The sequence below is a fragment of the Lynx canadensis genome, chromosome A3 (assembly GCF_007474595.2).
Source record: "Lynx canadensis isolate LIC74 chromosome A3, mLynCan4.pri.v2, whole genome shotgun sequence".
Classification (NCBI taxonomy): Eukaryota; Metazoa; Chordata; class Mammalia; order Carnivora; family Felidae; genus Lynx; species Lynx canadensis.
In genome coordinates, this window is record NC_044305.1 from 138840363 (window position 1) to 138852836 (window position 12474).

The 12474-nt window shown below is 56.2% G+C and overlaps 1 protein-coding gene across 1 annotated transcript in view; it reads left to right on the forward strand.

The window, feature by feature from the left end:
- PXDN (peroxidasin) overlaps nt 1-12474 on the forward strand; it is a 78377-nt gene that overhangs the window by 39987 nt on the left and 25916 nt on the right. Inside the window, exons 5-12 of the mRNA XM_030311829.1 lie at nt 1311-1382; nt 1745-1816; nt 2714-2883; nt 4277-4394; nt 6610-6779; nt 9651-9923; nt 10897-11013; nt 12060-12218. Coding sequence (XP_030167689.1) covers nt 1311-1382; nt 1745-1816; nt 2714-2883; nt 4277-4394; nt 6610-6779; nt 9651-9923; nt 10897-11013; nt 12060-12218 — 1151 coding nt within the window. The remainder of the gene's footprint in view (nt 1-1310; nt 1383-1744; nt 1817-2713; nt 2884-4276; nt 4395-6609; nt 6780-9650; nt 9924-10896; nt 11014-12059; nt 12219-12474) is intronic.

A 12474-nucleotide genomic window follows, 5' to 3' on the forward strand; every position in this document is an offset into this window, starting at 1 on the left:
GGTGAACGCGTGTGGCCAGACGCAGAGAGCGTAGATGGGGTTGGGGCTCACGGCCGTCTTGGGGCCGTGGGAGGGGGGTGGCCCCCAGGCTGCCCGGAGCCCCGGGGAGTCTCTCCTGCCTCCTCCACCTCCTCCCTGGGCGCCTCCCCCAGGACTCCCCCTGCCTGCCGATGGGGGTCCCCTCCAGGAGCCTCCTGTGATGGCCGCTGACTGTGGATTTTCTCCCTGTGTCCCCTCTGTTCCCTGCTCGTGGGCTTCCCACCCTGGTGTGCGGGGCGATGGGCAGGGACCTGTCTGCGGGTGTCACGGAGGCACGGGAGGTGGATCTGGCAATGACCTGAGACTTGGCGGGGGGTGGGGGACACCGTGCACCCTCCCAGGGAGCCAAGGACAGGAACAGAGGGCAAGGGAGGACAACTGAACTCTGGTGACCCAAGTTACGGTAATTTCAGAGTTAGTGGAGGTCTCCGAGTGATCTGGGTGCATTTCCAGAGTGCTTTCTGGCGTTTGGGTTTGGGGTGAAGCCTGTAGCTGCTGGGCCCGGCGTCCCCTCCCAGAGTCAGCCTGTGTGAAGGCGGGGACCCCCCTCCTCCTCCTGTGGGTGGGGGGCTTGCGGCAGGAGCACCCCGTCCTAAGACCACTTCTGGTGTTTTTCTTAAGGGGAAAAAACACCAATTTCCAAAGTGAGAAAAGCAGTAATTGAGGAAAATGAGGGGAAATTAGTTGTGGTAAAAAATGTGTAAATTATGGAAAGTTAAGGGGACATAGTAAATGAAATATAAATGCTGGATATTCTGTGTAATAAGCACATTATCTTACTAAGCCTGGTGCTGTGTTATTTTTCCTGTAGTTCTTTCCAGAGCTGACGGTATGCTCACCCCCACATTAACGTACACGCGTATCCTCCCCTAAATTCACATACAGACTAGAAGGTTTGAATGACGGCGTGCACCTACTTATATGTGTGCTGCAACTGAGAGTATTTTGGCTTTTTTCCTGCGAAGGTCCGTGTGCTTTGCAAGCAGGTCCCCGGGCTAAGCAGCCAGGCCCCAGGCGTGAAGGGGACTTGGTCAGAGTCCCTGCTGTCCGTCTTACAGTCTGTGCCCAGTTTTTAATTGTATTTAATCTTACTATGTGATTACTTCACGTGTTTTCTGCACAGTGTAGGAAATCTAGAGAGTTACCTATTGACATACGAATTTGAAATGACTTAGGAACCATTTTTTTGAGCAGAAAATCTAGATCAGCAAAAGTAAAATTGTTTAAAATGTTTCCTTTCTCTTTTTCCTTTTTTTAAAAAACTTGTCTAGATACCTGCACTTTAATCAGATCGAAACTTTGGACCCAGAGTCATTCCAACATTTGCCGAAGCTGGAAAGGCTGTAAGTTGATTTCGTCTTGCCCTCCCGTCTTCCCTCTGGTCCCCGGGGGCTGGCGTGCCCTCAGGGTCTGTGATGGAAAGGGGGCCACTGCCTGTCCAGACACCTGAGCAAATCTCTGTTCCTTGTCTAGCAGTTCAGAAGCGGGACTTAACAATTTTCTCTTTATTTGGAGATGGTGATAAAATAGAAAAAAAAATCGAATTATTTTCTGAACTAAATATTGTTCTCAAGTTCATTTGTATCCCATAAACGCAGTCGCTGAGGTATTGTTTACAACTCACTTACTTGACTGCTTGTACTCTCTTCTACACGTGTAAGAAGTGTTTTTAACAGTTGGTTTGCGGTTTTCTCTCTTTCAACAGATTTTTACATAACAACCGAATCACACATTTGGTTCCAGGAACATTCAGTCACTTGGAATCCATGAAGAGACTGTAAGTGTGTCTTTACAGAAGCCGATTCCCTGCCATTGGCCGGGTCCTGAGCCGGGTCCTGAGCCGGGTCCTGAGCTGGGTCCTATGCCAGGGGCTGCGGGGTATGTCACATGCAGAAAAGCACAGGGACACCCGGAGGGCACAGTCAACCCTCCCAGTGGGCACAGCCGAGAGCCCCCGGGACTCCGGGGGTGTGCCAGCAGGTTGACCCCTTCAGAGGCAGACAAGACATGTTTTAAAATCAGTTTCACATTCTTCAGATTAATTTTTAATTCCGTGTTGCATATTTTGGTGGTGGAACCACGTCCGTGTAGGACTCTGTGTCCTGTCCCCAGCCCTTGAGTGTTCGCAGAGCTGGGCATTAAGTAAACTGGTCCCCCGGTTTCTAAGACCTCTCAACACACTTCTTGTACCGGGTGGTGTATTTTAATAGAAGGAAGGGATGTTAGTGCTGGTCGAGAACGTTGCTTGACGCCCTTCTGTGTTTTCCTCCGCGGTCAGGAGGGCCGCCGCTCTGCGGTTGGCCGTCACCGAGCGTAAGGAGCTAGACATCAGGAAAAGGGGAAGATCATGCCAATGAGCCCAGGTCCAGAGCGAAATAAGGTGAAATAAGACAGCCTCCCTCGCTAGTCAAGATTGCTTCTGGACAAAGAAACGAGCCAAAGTCAGACGGCGTTCTGGCGAAGGTGGAGGGGCACTTGGTGTTGAGGGAGCAGGGAGGTCTCCAGAAGAGCAAGCTTAGGGCCGGGCAGGCAGGCGGGGTCCCCGGGGTGGGGACCTGGCCAGCGGCCTGGACGCTCCTCGCCGGCCTGTGTCCGGCAGGCCCCGCACAGGCTCACGCGTCCAGGTCGTCCGGGGTGGGCTCGTCCCCACGTCTCACCGTCTTCCCTGTCCCAGGAGACTGGACTCCAACGCGCTGCACTGCGACTGTGAAATCCTGTGGCTGGCGGATTTGCTGAAAACCTACGCCAAGTCCGGCAACGCGCAGGCGGCCGCCACCTGTGAATACCCGCGACGTATCCAGGGGCGCTCGGTGGCCACGATCACCCCTGAAGAGCTGGACTGTGGTGAGTGCGGCCAGGGGCCGAGGGGGACCCAGAGCCCCGTGCTGGCGCCCAGGGGGTGTGGTACGCACGGCCCTGCCCACCTGCAGGGACGGCGTCCCTGCATCAGATCCTTGTAGGACTGACAGGGACGCTCCTTGGCAAAGCCCTGGTCTGCACACAGCATCTCTCAGTGCCTGGGGGGTTTCTTGGCTTTTGTTTTCAGGCTCCCCTGCAAAATGAGCAAACCGGGTCACACTGTCCCTGCCTCCCCGTCCCTCCCGCCCCCGTGCACACAGGCTGCAGCTGCCGGCTGCCTCTGCGCACTGGGCTGGGCCTCCGGCCACGGCCCCGAGACACAGACCACCAGAAGGGCCAAACTCCGACAGCGGGGCAGAGTCCTGCAGTGCCCAAGGCCTGGTGCGGCTGAGCCTTTTAATTGCAGCACTGTTTTGGGGTGCCGAAGTCCATTTCTCTAAAGCATCATCGTTTTTTTAGTGTTGAAAATACATGTAACGAAACTAGAAATCAGCAGCTTTTGTGAGTAACCAGCCAGCGTCTGCACTCCTTTGTTAACTGTCCTTACACGTGTGCACCCGTCTGTGCACCTGCCCGGCCTCAATGGTGTGCGGCGTCAGAGGCCCTGTTCACGTGTGTGCGTCCTGTGCGACTGTCCTCCGGCAGGAGCCATGCCGCACGCAGGCAGCACTGCTGGGCTGTGTGCGCCTCACAGACGAGGCTCTTTCCTGGGACAGAGGCCAGAGGCCGCAGCTGAGAGTGCCCGGCTGACCCCTGACATCTACACGCGCGCGCGTGTGTGTGTGTCACCGCCATGCACCACACGGTTGATGTCCCAGAGCTGCCCTGGGTGGCCCTGCTCCCCAGCCGCCTCTGACTTAACCAACAGGACCCCGGCTCGAGGGCCACGGGTTTTGTCTGTCTCCTGCCACCGTATTCGTGGAGAAGGAGGACATGGGGCAGCCCCCCCCCCGCTTAGCAGATTGGAGGAGGCAGCTCGTTGGTCCCAGGGCCATAGGAGTGGGACGTGCACGTGGGAGGACAGAGGACGAGGATGCGCTAACTGTCCTGCCTTGCACAGTAGAGCTTTCTGCTCTCAGGAGTGCGTTAGCTAAAAGGCTTTGTTTTCTATTGCTTTATTCACCCAAAGCAGCTGTTCCTGGAGTTTGCTGTGTGCACAGGGGTCTCGCCGGGTTTATCTGAGGGTCAGAAACGCTGGGTAAAACTCAGCCTGTCTCCCAGGAGATGCCCGTCTGTCATCTTCGTGGGAACATTGTGGTTGGGATGGATGTTTGAACACTTGGGATTTTCTCTTAAACCTGAGATCTGGTTTGGGTTCTTGCTGACTCTAACGGGAGTGTTTAAAACCAAGAAGATCTGCGTTTCCTTCTTGGCACAGAAAGGCCCCGGATCACATCAGAGCCCCAGGACGCGGATGTCACCTCGGGGAACACTGTGTTTTTCACATGCAGAGCAGAAGGCAACCCCAAACCCGAGATCATCTGGCTTCGAAACAAGTAAGTGATTCTCACTGTCCGCCCAGACGCCCCGTCTGCACCACTGGGCGTGTGCCCACGCCGCCACCCTGTGGGCCCCTCGACACTCTCGGCCTCTCCGGTGGAGGGAAGGGTCTAAAGGAGAACGTTTCTGCATCGTTTCTGCTGTAAGGGGCCGTCCGTTACTCCCCCTGCCTGGGGTGAGGGGCGTGAGGGAGGCTGGGTTCTCCGCCGGATCTGGGGGGAGGGCGGCCACCGGGGCTTCGAAGCTGGAACCGTCCTCCTGGGTGAGGAGGGCTCCTTCCTGCTGGGACAGCGACTTCAGGGACGCCCATCAAGTGGGCACTTTGGTAGTTAGTTCCTTGCACGTCTGATCGGCCTCAGGAAACGAGCGTCCTCCCTTCCGTCCACAAGCATTTCGGGGTGTGTGGGGGCACAGGTGTCAGAGGACGTGGCTCCCGGGGCCTCGTGTTAACGTGCGTTCTGAACCGACTCCTTGAAAACGGATTGTTAGCGTGAGACCCCCTGTCATTGCTTCTGTGTTCATTCTCACGAGGACACGGACAGGCTTTTCTGCTGATCTTGGCTGTGGGCGTTTACACTCTGAGCTCGCTGGCCGTTCGGTCGTAACAGGGCGCAGAGGACCCTCTGGTGACCGAGCCCAGACGCCCGCCCAGCCGTCGTCCCTCCCAGTGCTGGGCCGTGTTCGCAGAAAAGATGCGCAGGAAGCTGGGGAGCTTGGCATCGGAGAGCCATCAGGTGCAGGAGGGGCAGCACTTTCCTGCCTGTGAAGTTTGGGAGCCTCGTCTACACCTGGGTTTGTCCTTATGACCCGGGCCCAGCGCCGTGCAGGATGTGAGCAGTGCCAGCCTGGTCCTCAGAGAGGGTGTTCTCTTGGATGTCTCTGGAGTTGTCAAGATTTAAAATCCTGAGTTAATACAGGAGGAGTACGTGTGTATTTGAAAAGTAGAAAGGCATGAATTCGGCTGAGCCTTTTCCGTTAACCCCAGGCCTGGCGTCTGGTGCTGGGCTCTGCCTCCACCTGCCAGCCTCCCCTGTGGGTCCGCCTCCCCTGCTGACCTGCCTCCCCTGTTAGTCCGCCTCACCGGTGGGCCTGCCTTCCCGACTTGCTGGCTCACCGTGTTTATGGAAGGGAGCTGGGCCAGATCAGTAAGTCTCTTATGTTTGGAACCTGGGGGGACTGTTGCTTCCATCCAGAAAACCCCGTGGATGAGGACGGATGTCACTTTCGGTGGGTTGGTGCAGGGAGAGAGGTGTGTGAGCCGGGAGGGGAAGGGGGCTCTCACACCTGGCCGTGTCTTCAGCTGAGAGCCTGTAGGTTTCTGAGTGGCGTCCATAGGGAAATGCTCACAACAATGATGGTTTTGTCGGTCAGTGTATGTAATCATTTGCTTTAATGATAGCAAGTGTTTCTGTCCCATTTTCTTGAGTCAGTTTGCCAGAAACCAAGGAAAATGTTTCTTTTGAATTTTTCCCACTATTTTCGTTGTTTCCCTTTGGAAAGAGGACCGCTTTGAAACTTAAAAATATTTTTTGTTTTATTTTATTTATTTTTATTTGAGAGAGAGAGAGACAGGGAGGGAGTGTTGGGGAGGAGCAGAGAGAAGGAGAGAGAATCCCAGGCAGGCTCCGTGCTGTCAGCACAGAGCCTGACTAGAGGCTCAGTCCCACAGACTGAGATCATGACCTGAACCAAAATCGGGGGGGCGCCTGGGTGGCGCAGTCGGTTAAGCGTCCGACTTCAGCCAGGTCACGATCTCGCGGTCCGTGAGTTCGAGCCCCGCGTCAGGCTCTGGGCTCATGGCTCAGAGCCTGGAGCCTGTTTCCGATTCTGTGTCTCCCTCTCTCTCTGCCCCTCCCCTGTTCATGCTCTGTCTCTCTCTGTCCCAAAAATAAATAAACGTTGAAAAAAAAAAAATTAAAAAAAATCGGGACAGAGTGGGACTCCTGTACAACCACGCCACCCAGTTGCCCAAACTTTAAAATCTTTATAGACTGAAACTGAATAGTAAAAGTAACCAGGAATTAGTGATGCACTAGGCCCGCCCCTGTCCCAGACATGGTAATGATGTGGGACACTGTCGGGGGTGGGAAAGTGTCCTGGAAAGGCCAGGCATGGTGTCTCTGCCTCCCCACGTGCTCAGGTGTCTTCCAGTGTGGACTGGGCCTCCTGGAGCTTTCCGAGTCTGAGCGTGCCGGGTTTGTGTCTTTGCAGCAACGAGCTGAGCATGAACACAGATTCCCGCCTCAACTTGCTGGACGACGGAACCCTGATGATCCAAAACACACAGGAGACAGACCAGGGGATTTACCAGTGCATGGCGAAAAATGCCGCCGGGCAGGTGAAAACACAAGAAGTCACCCTCAGGTACTTTGGGTCTCCAGGTACGTGGAGAGGACGCCACATGAGGGTTCCTTCCAGAGCTGCCCTTGCTCGTGGCGCACAGGCTCCCTCCCTGCACCCAGCTGGGCAGGGCACGGGTAGGACGTGGGCAGGGCATGGGAAGGAAGTGGGCAGGATGAGAGCAGGAAGTGGTCAGGGCATGGGCAGGAAGTGGGCAGGATGAGAGCAGGAAATGGGCAGGAAGTGGGTAGGATGAGAGCAGGAAGTGGGTAGGGTGAGGGCGGGCATGGGCAGGAAGTGGGCAGGATGAGAGCAGGAAGTGGTCAGGGCACGGGCAGGAAGTGGGCAGGATGAGAGCAGGAAGTGGTCAGGGCATGGGCAGGATATGGGCAGGAAGTGGGCAGGATGAGAGCAGGAAGTGGGCAGGGCACGGGTAGGGTGAGGGCGGGCATGGGTAGGATGGGGGCAGGATGAGAGCAGAAAGTGGGCAGGGCACGGGCTGGGCATGGGCAGGGCCAGGGCAGGGTGTGGGCAGGGCGCGGGACCAGAAGTGGGCAGGAAGTAGGCAGGGCGCGGGACCGGAAGTGGGCAGGATGCTGGCTGGAAGTGGGCAAAGCGCGGGTGCGCTAGTCCACAGCGAAATTCCTTCACCCGGAGATGTCGGAGCACGTGGTCCTAGGTAATCCTCGACCTTTGCTCTGTTTTTTAAGAAGAAATTCAGCCTGATGTTTTCTTAAAATGAGTCCATTTGTGTTTATTGTCACGAGCAACATACTTAGATTTATCAGTTTTGCATCCTGGGACTATTTATCCAGTCTTTTTTGTATTCTGTGCCTAATTTTGGAATAATTGCCCATCTTCTGTTTCCTGCTTCCACTTTGGAAGCCACAGCGTGGTTCCTTGATGTCAGTGATTCCCTAGGATAATTTAAACGTGACCTTAAGTTACCAGAGTCGATAATCACCGCCTACTGTTGTCTCCAAAGTAGGCTGCGTTCTGATTTTTCGGTGTATGAAACATTTTGTGCTTCGTGTGTTGTGTGGTCATAGCATAGTTAGCACTTCTTTTTTTTTTAAACGTTTATTTATTTTTGGAACAGAGAGAGACAGAGCATGAACGGGGGAGGGTCAGAGAGAGGGAGACACAGAATCGGAAACAGGCTCCAGGCTCTGAGCCATCAGCCCAGAGCCCGACGCGGGGCTCGAACTCACGGACCGCGAGATCGTGACCTGGCTGAAGTCGGACGCTTAACCGACTGCGCCACCCAGGCGCCCCTAGTTAGCACTTCTGAATCTCGCCCTTTCTTTCTCACTTGGAGCTGGAGTCAGGCGGCAGCCCCTCATGAGGATCAGCTTTGGGTTAATAAAACTTGAAGGAGATTTATTTCCACATTCGACTGATGCCAACCCTGTCCACACTGGGTGCGCAGTTGCACCCAGAGCTGTCCTCGCCTTTGCCTCTGTTTCTCCACAGGCTCTGAACAGCCACTTCTCAAGCCACAGTTGCACGTGCCCTCCGGGTGGGCTTTGACTTTGGGGTTCTTGCCCCTGCAGATGGCTTTGTGGTCTCTAGCTTGCCATCCTCCAGAAATGCTAATATTAGGATCATTTCTGCACCTTCTATTATCTGTTCTTTAGATATGAGTTTAGTACAGTTTAAACATTAACCGAACACGAAAGGCGCAGAAATGTTCTTCTGTGAGTCTTTCTTCATCCCCTAAATTCACGCCTCCAACCCCACTCTCCCAGATTATGACTAGGGCTGCTTTCTTTGCCCCCGCCTTGCTTGTTTTTCATCTCAGAACGTGACTGGTTCTCTTACTCTTTCCTTTTCACAGCTGCGTGGAATTCATGATCTGTGGCAATGTGATCTATTTAACTGGTTCTCTGGAGTTTCTCAGGTTTTTCCTCAAATCTTTTGCTATTATCAGTCCACATCATCCCTTTATCCAAAACCTCTTGGGTCTGATATCATTTGGAAATCAGAAATTGGGGGAATTTCAGCAGGGCCACCTGGTACGTAATCTGTTTAACTGGCTCGAGGGGTCCCGGGCACCGCCCTGTAGCCAGCGTATCCGCGTCCCACAGCGAGCTGCGTGCAGTCATGTGACGAGGAGTAAGTTAAGACTCTAGACGCTTCTCGTCAGATTAAGTTTTGCAAATAAATTATGAAAGATGTTTTGTGTTTGGAGCGTTTTTGGATTTCAGAATTGGGGAGAAGGGTGTCGGCCTGAACGTACACCACAGGAATTTAAAAAGCACCCTTTTGGGGTACAAACCTTGTTTTACATGCTCGTAAACTCCTAGGAGAGTGATCTCTGGGTAACGGGGTGTATGACTTCTCAGTTCTGACGTGTGTGGCCACGTCACCGCAGGCGGGCCGTGGCGGTTTATGCCGCTGGTGTGTGAGCTCCGTGCTGCGTGGACGCCCTCACAAAGCAGGTCGCTCGGGGCGGCACAGACTTTCTTCTGGATTCAGAGCTGGAACATACTAGCTCAGCTAGCTTGTGCTTTCTTTTTGCATAGGAAATGGGTTATTTTTATTTGTTCTAAATACAGTTTAAAAACAGTGTTTCGTGCTAGTAAGAGGCTCTGGCAAGGTTTGACCGGACTGACCCAGTGTACTTAGAACGAACAGAAGTAAGGATCCTGCCTGGGGCTGCTCTGTCCACACTGAAAGAGGGAGCCGCCCGGCCATCTGTCGGGCACTGACGGCCCTCATCCGAGGCAGCACATCCCTGCCGGCTGCACGTTCTTTAAATGAGAAAGAAGACGAGAGAGTGTTGATTAAACTGTTTGCTTTATTTTAAGGCCAGTAGATGGAACGAGTGGCCTGGAGAGAGAGAAGCCCGCGCAGAGCCCTGTTGCTTGGCCAGAGGAAACTAACCCAGAACTTGTGTTTCCTTGTGACAGCCCGACCCGCTTTTGTAATCCAGCCACAGAACACGGAGGTGCTGGTCGGCGAGAGTGTCACCCTGGAGTGCAGCGCCACAGGCCACCCTGTGCCGCGGATCACCTGGACCAAAGGGGACCGCACGCCCCTGCCTGAGGACCCTCGCGTGAGCATCACCCCCTCTGGTGGCCTGTACATTCAGAACGTCCAGCAGGACGACAGTGGGGAGTACACGTGCTTCGCATCCAACAGCCTGGACAGCATCCACGCTGCGGCTCTGATCATCGTCCAGGGTGGGTCGGGCGCCCCTCGTCGCTCGCGTGCAGACCCTCTCCCCGCCCCCAGCGCACTTCCCACCTCCGACTTCCGTGACTTGGGGATTCGTTTGGTTTCCGAATGGAGGCTTTAGGACAGTTGATTTCTCCCGGGGCTTTATCTCTGGCCGTGTTATCTGTGGCACGTAGGGCACCTGGCGTGTGTAAGGCGAACACACGAGTGTGGGCGGTGTGCACGGGCGTGTTGAGTCCATCAGTAAGCCTTGCATTCAGCTCGGAACTTCCCAGGAGTAGCTTTGGCTCCAGCTGCAGACGGGACCTGTGGTTTTAAGAGCTCAGCTCTGTGTTTCCTAACGTCCGACTGACTCTTAGTGAGTTTGTTGCCTTGTTAATAGATTACACAGTGAGGCATTTGAGGAGAAGCTCTGAGCCAGGAGAGCGCAAAATCCCGAGAGATCAGCCCTCTCCCGATGTGTCTGTCTTCCCCAGCCTCCCTCCTCCACGGAAGCCCCCTCCCTTGCCGTCTGCTGTGAGTCTGTCCTGCTGCCTCTTTGGGCACGTAACCGCGTGGTGCTGTCGTCTGGTCGTTACTGTTGCACGCACGGATCTGTTCTGGGCTTAGGGCTGTGTGATTCACACCCCCGGCAGCAAACCAGCTCCTGTCCCCACGTACAGCTGGGCCAGGTGACGCTTAGCCACACAAGGACGAGCGGACGTTGCACGGCGAGAGGAGCGGGACCCCCTCGTTAGCCTCACCGCCGTCCGCACGCTGTGCGTGCGGTGGGGCTGAGTCAGCAGAGGTCTCTGAACGTCTCCCAGCGTCCGATGCCCTTCTGCCGTCATGCTGTTCCCTCTCTGGCGCCCCCCTGTGGCACAGCTGGCCGCTCGGGGCCGTGGCGCCTGCCCGGAGGGAGGACCCTGATGCTCCTTCCAGAGGTTTTACCCAGATCCACCTCTGAAATGATCTTTCCCATGTTTTTCCTTCCGGAAGCTCTTCCCCAGTTCACCGTGACCCCTGCGGACAGAGCTGTTATCGAGGGCCAGACGGTCGATTTCCAGTGTGAGGCCAAGGGCTACCCACAGCCGGTCATAGCGTGGACCAAAGGAGGTAAGAGCCGCCTCGGGAAGTCTGTCTGCCCTTTCCAGGCAGCCCCGGAGCCCCTGCCCAGGCCCGAGTGGTGGCCGAGCCAAGGCGTCCTGGCCGTGGGGACCGTCAGCGTGTGTGTGTGTCCCAGCCTCGCCTTCGCCCACTGCTGCCGAGAAGGACACGGGGAGGAGACTGTCCACGAGGTCGCTGGGGTGGCCTTCTGCTTTCTTGCTCCTCCCATGTAGTCTGTGTCTTGCTTTTGATCTACACTGAATTAGCATCTCGATGGGATTTTGCAGCATGTAGGATAGAAGTTTCTGGAAACTGATTGTAGCACATGTCTGTTGGAAGCTCATTTCCTGGGGCCATCGTGCTGTGTCTCCACCTGCGGTGAGGTCACACTGTTGATCTCCACCTGTCGATCACGCTGATTCCCCGGGGCCACCTCTCCTGCTGCAGCTGGTGAACCGCAGGGCAGATGACGCAAAGACACAGACTTCTCCCGGGGCGCTGGCAGCCCGGCTGGGAAGGTGGGGGGAGGAGAGGTGGCCCCCGGGCTCCGCCCTGGGAGTGACCTTGAGAACCTGCCTGGAACCGGAGGGCAGCTCCCCTAAGGGGCCCTTAAACCAGAGGAGCACCCGGGCAGGTGCGGCAGGAGCTATCGCCTGCACCTCTATTCTGGGCAGGAGGGGCTTCGCCAGGGCATGTGCCCCCTCACCTGGGGTGTCCTTCGCTTCTGAGTAACTCCCGCCCTGCCCCCTGCCCCGTGGCCCGTCCTCGGGCCGACGTCACACACGCCCCCTGTGTCCTGGCTCCTGTGTGTTTAGCCTGCGTCCCTGCCATCCGCTCCTCCCTGCTTCTGGGCAGTTTCTCAGAGGCGGGGACGGGTCTCTTGTCCCTGACCTGCCGCACGCCCCGTAGGCTGGACCGTCACTCAGGAGGTGCTGACCCAGGGGCCCTGCTTCTCGTTTGCTCCGAGAATGTTCTGCTGACCGACGTACCCGAGTCCTGCCTCTAACCCGCCACTCACTGCGTGTCCCACTGACTGGCGCCCCCGTGCCTTTCAGGGAGCCAGCTGTCCGTGGACCGGCGACACCTCGTCCTCTCCTCGGGAACGCTCAGGATCTCGGGTGTGGCGCTCCACGACCAGGGCCAGTACGAGTGCCAGGCTGTCAACATCATCGGCTCCCAGAGGGCTGTGGCCCACCTGACCGTGCAGCCCAGAGGTACGCGCGGCTCCCTCCTGGCGGACCCGCCGCTCTGTGCGGATGCGCCGTCCGGAGACGCGGGCCTTCTGCGGCCAAGGTTCCCGTCACTGCTCGCGACAGAGCGTGTCCTCTTCCTCTGAACACCCGTCCCTCGTACCTGCTCGAGGTACAAGGTGTGCGTCCCACTCGTGGAGCTCCTCGTGGGGAACCCGACGAGGCCGGCTTGTCCGTGCTCTGGGGCTGATTCTTCCCACTTCACAGAACGGCTCTCATA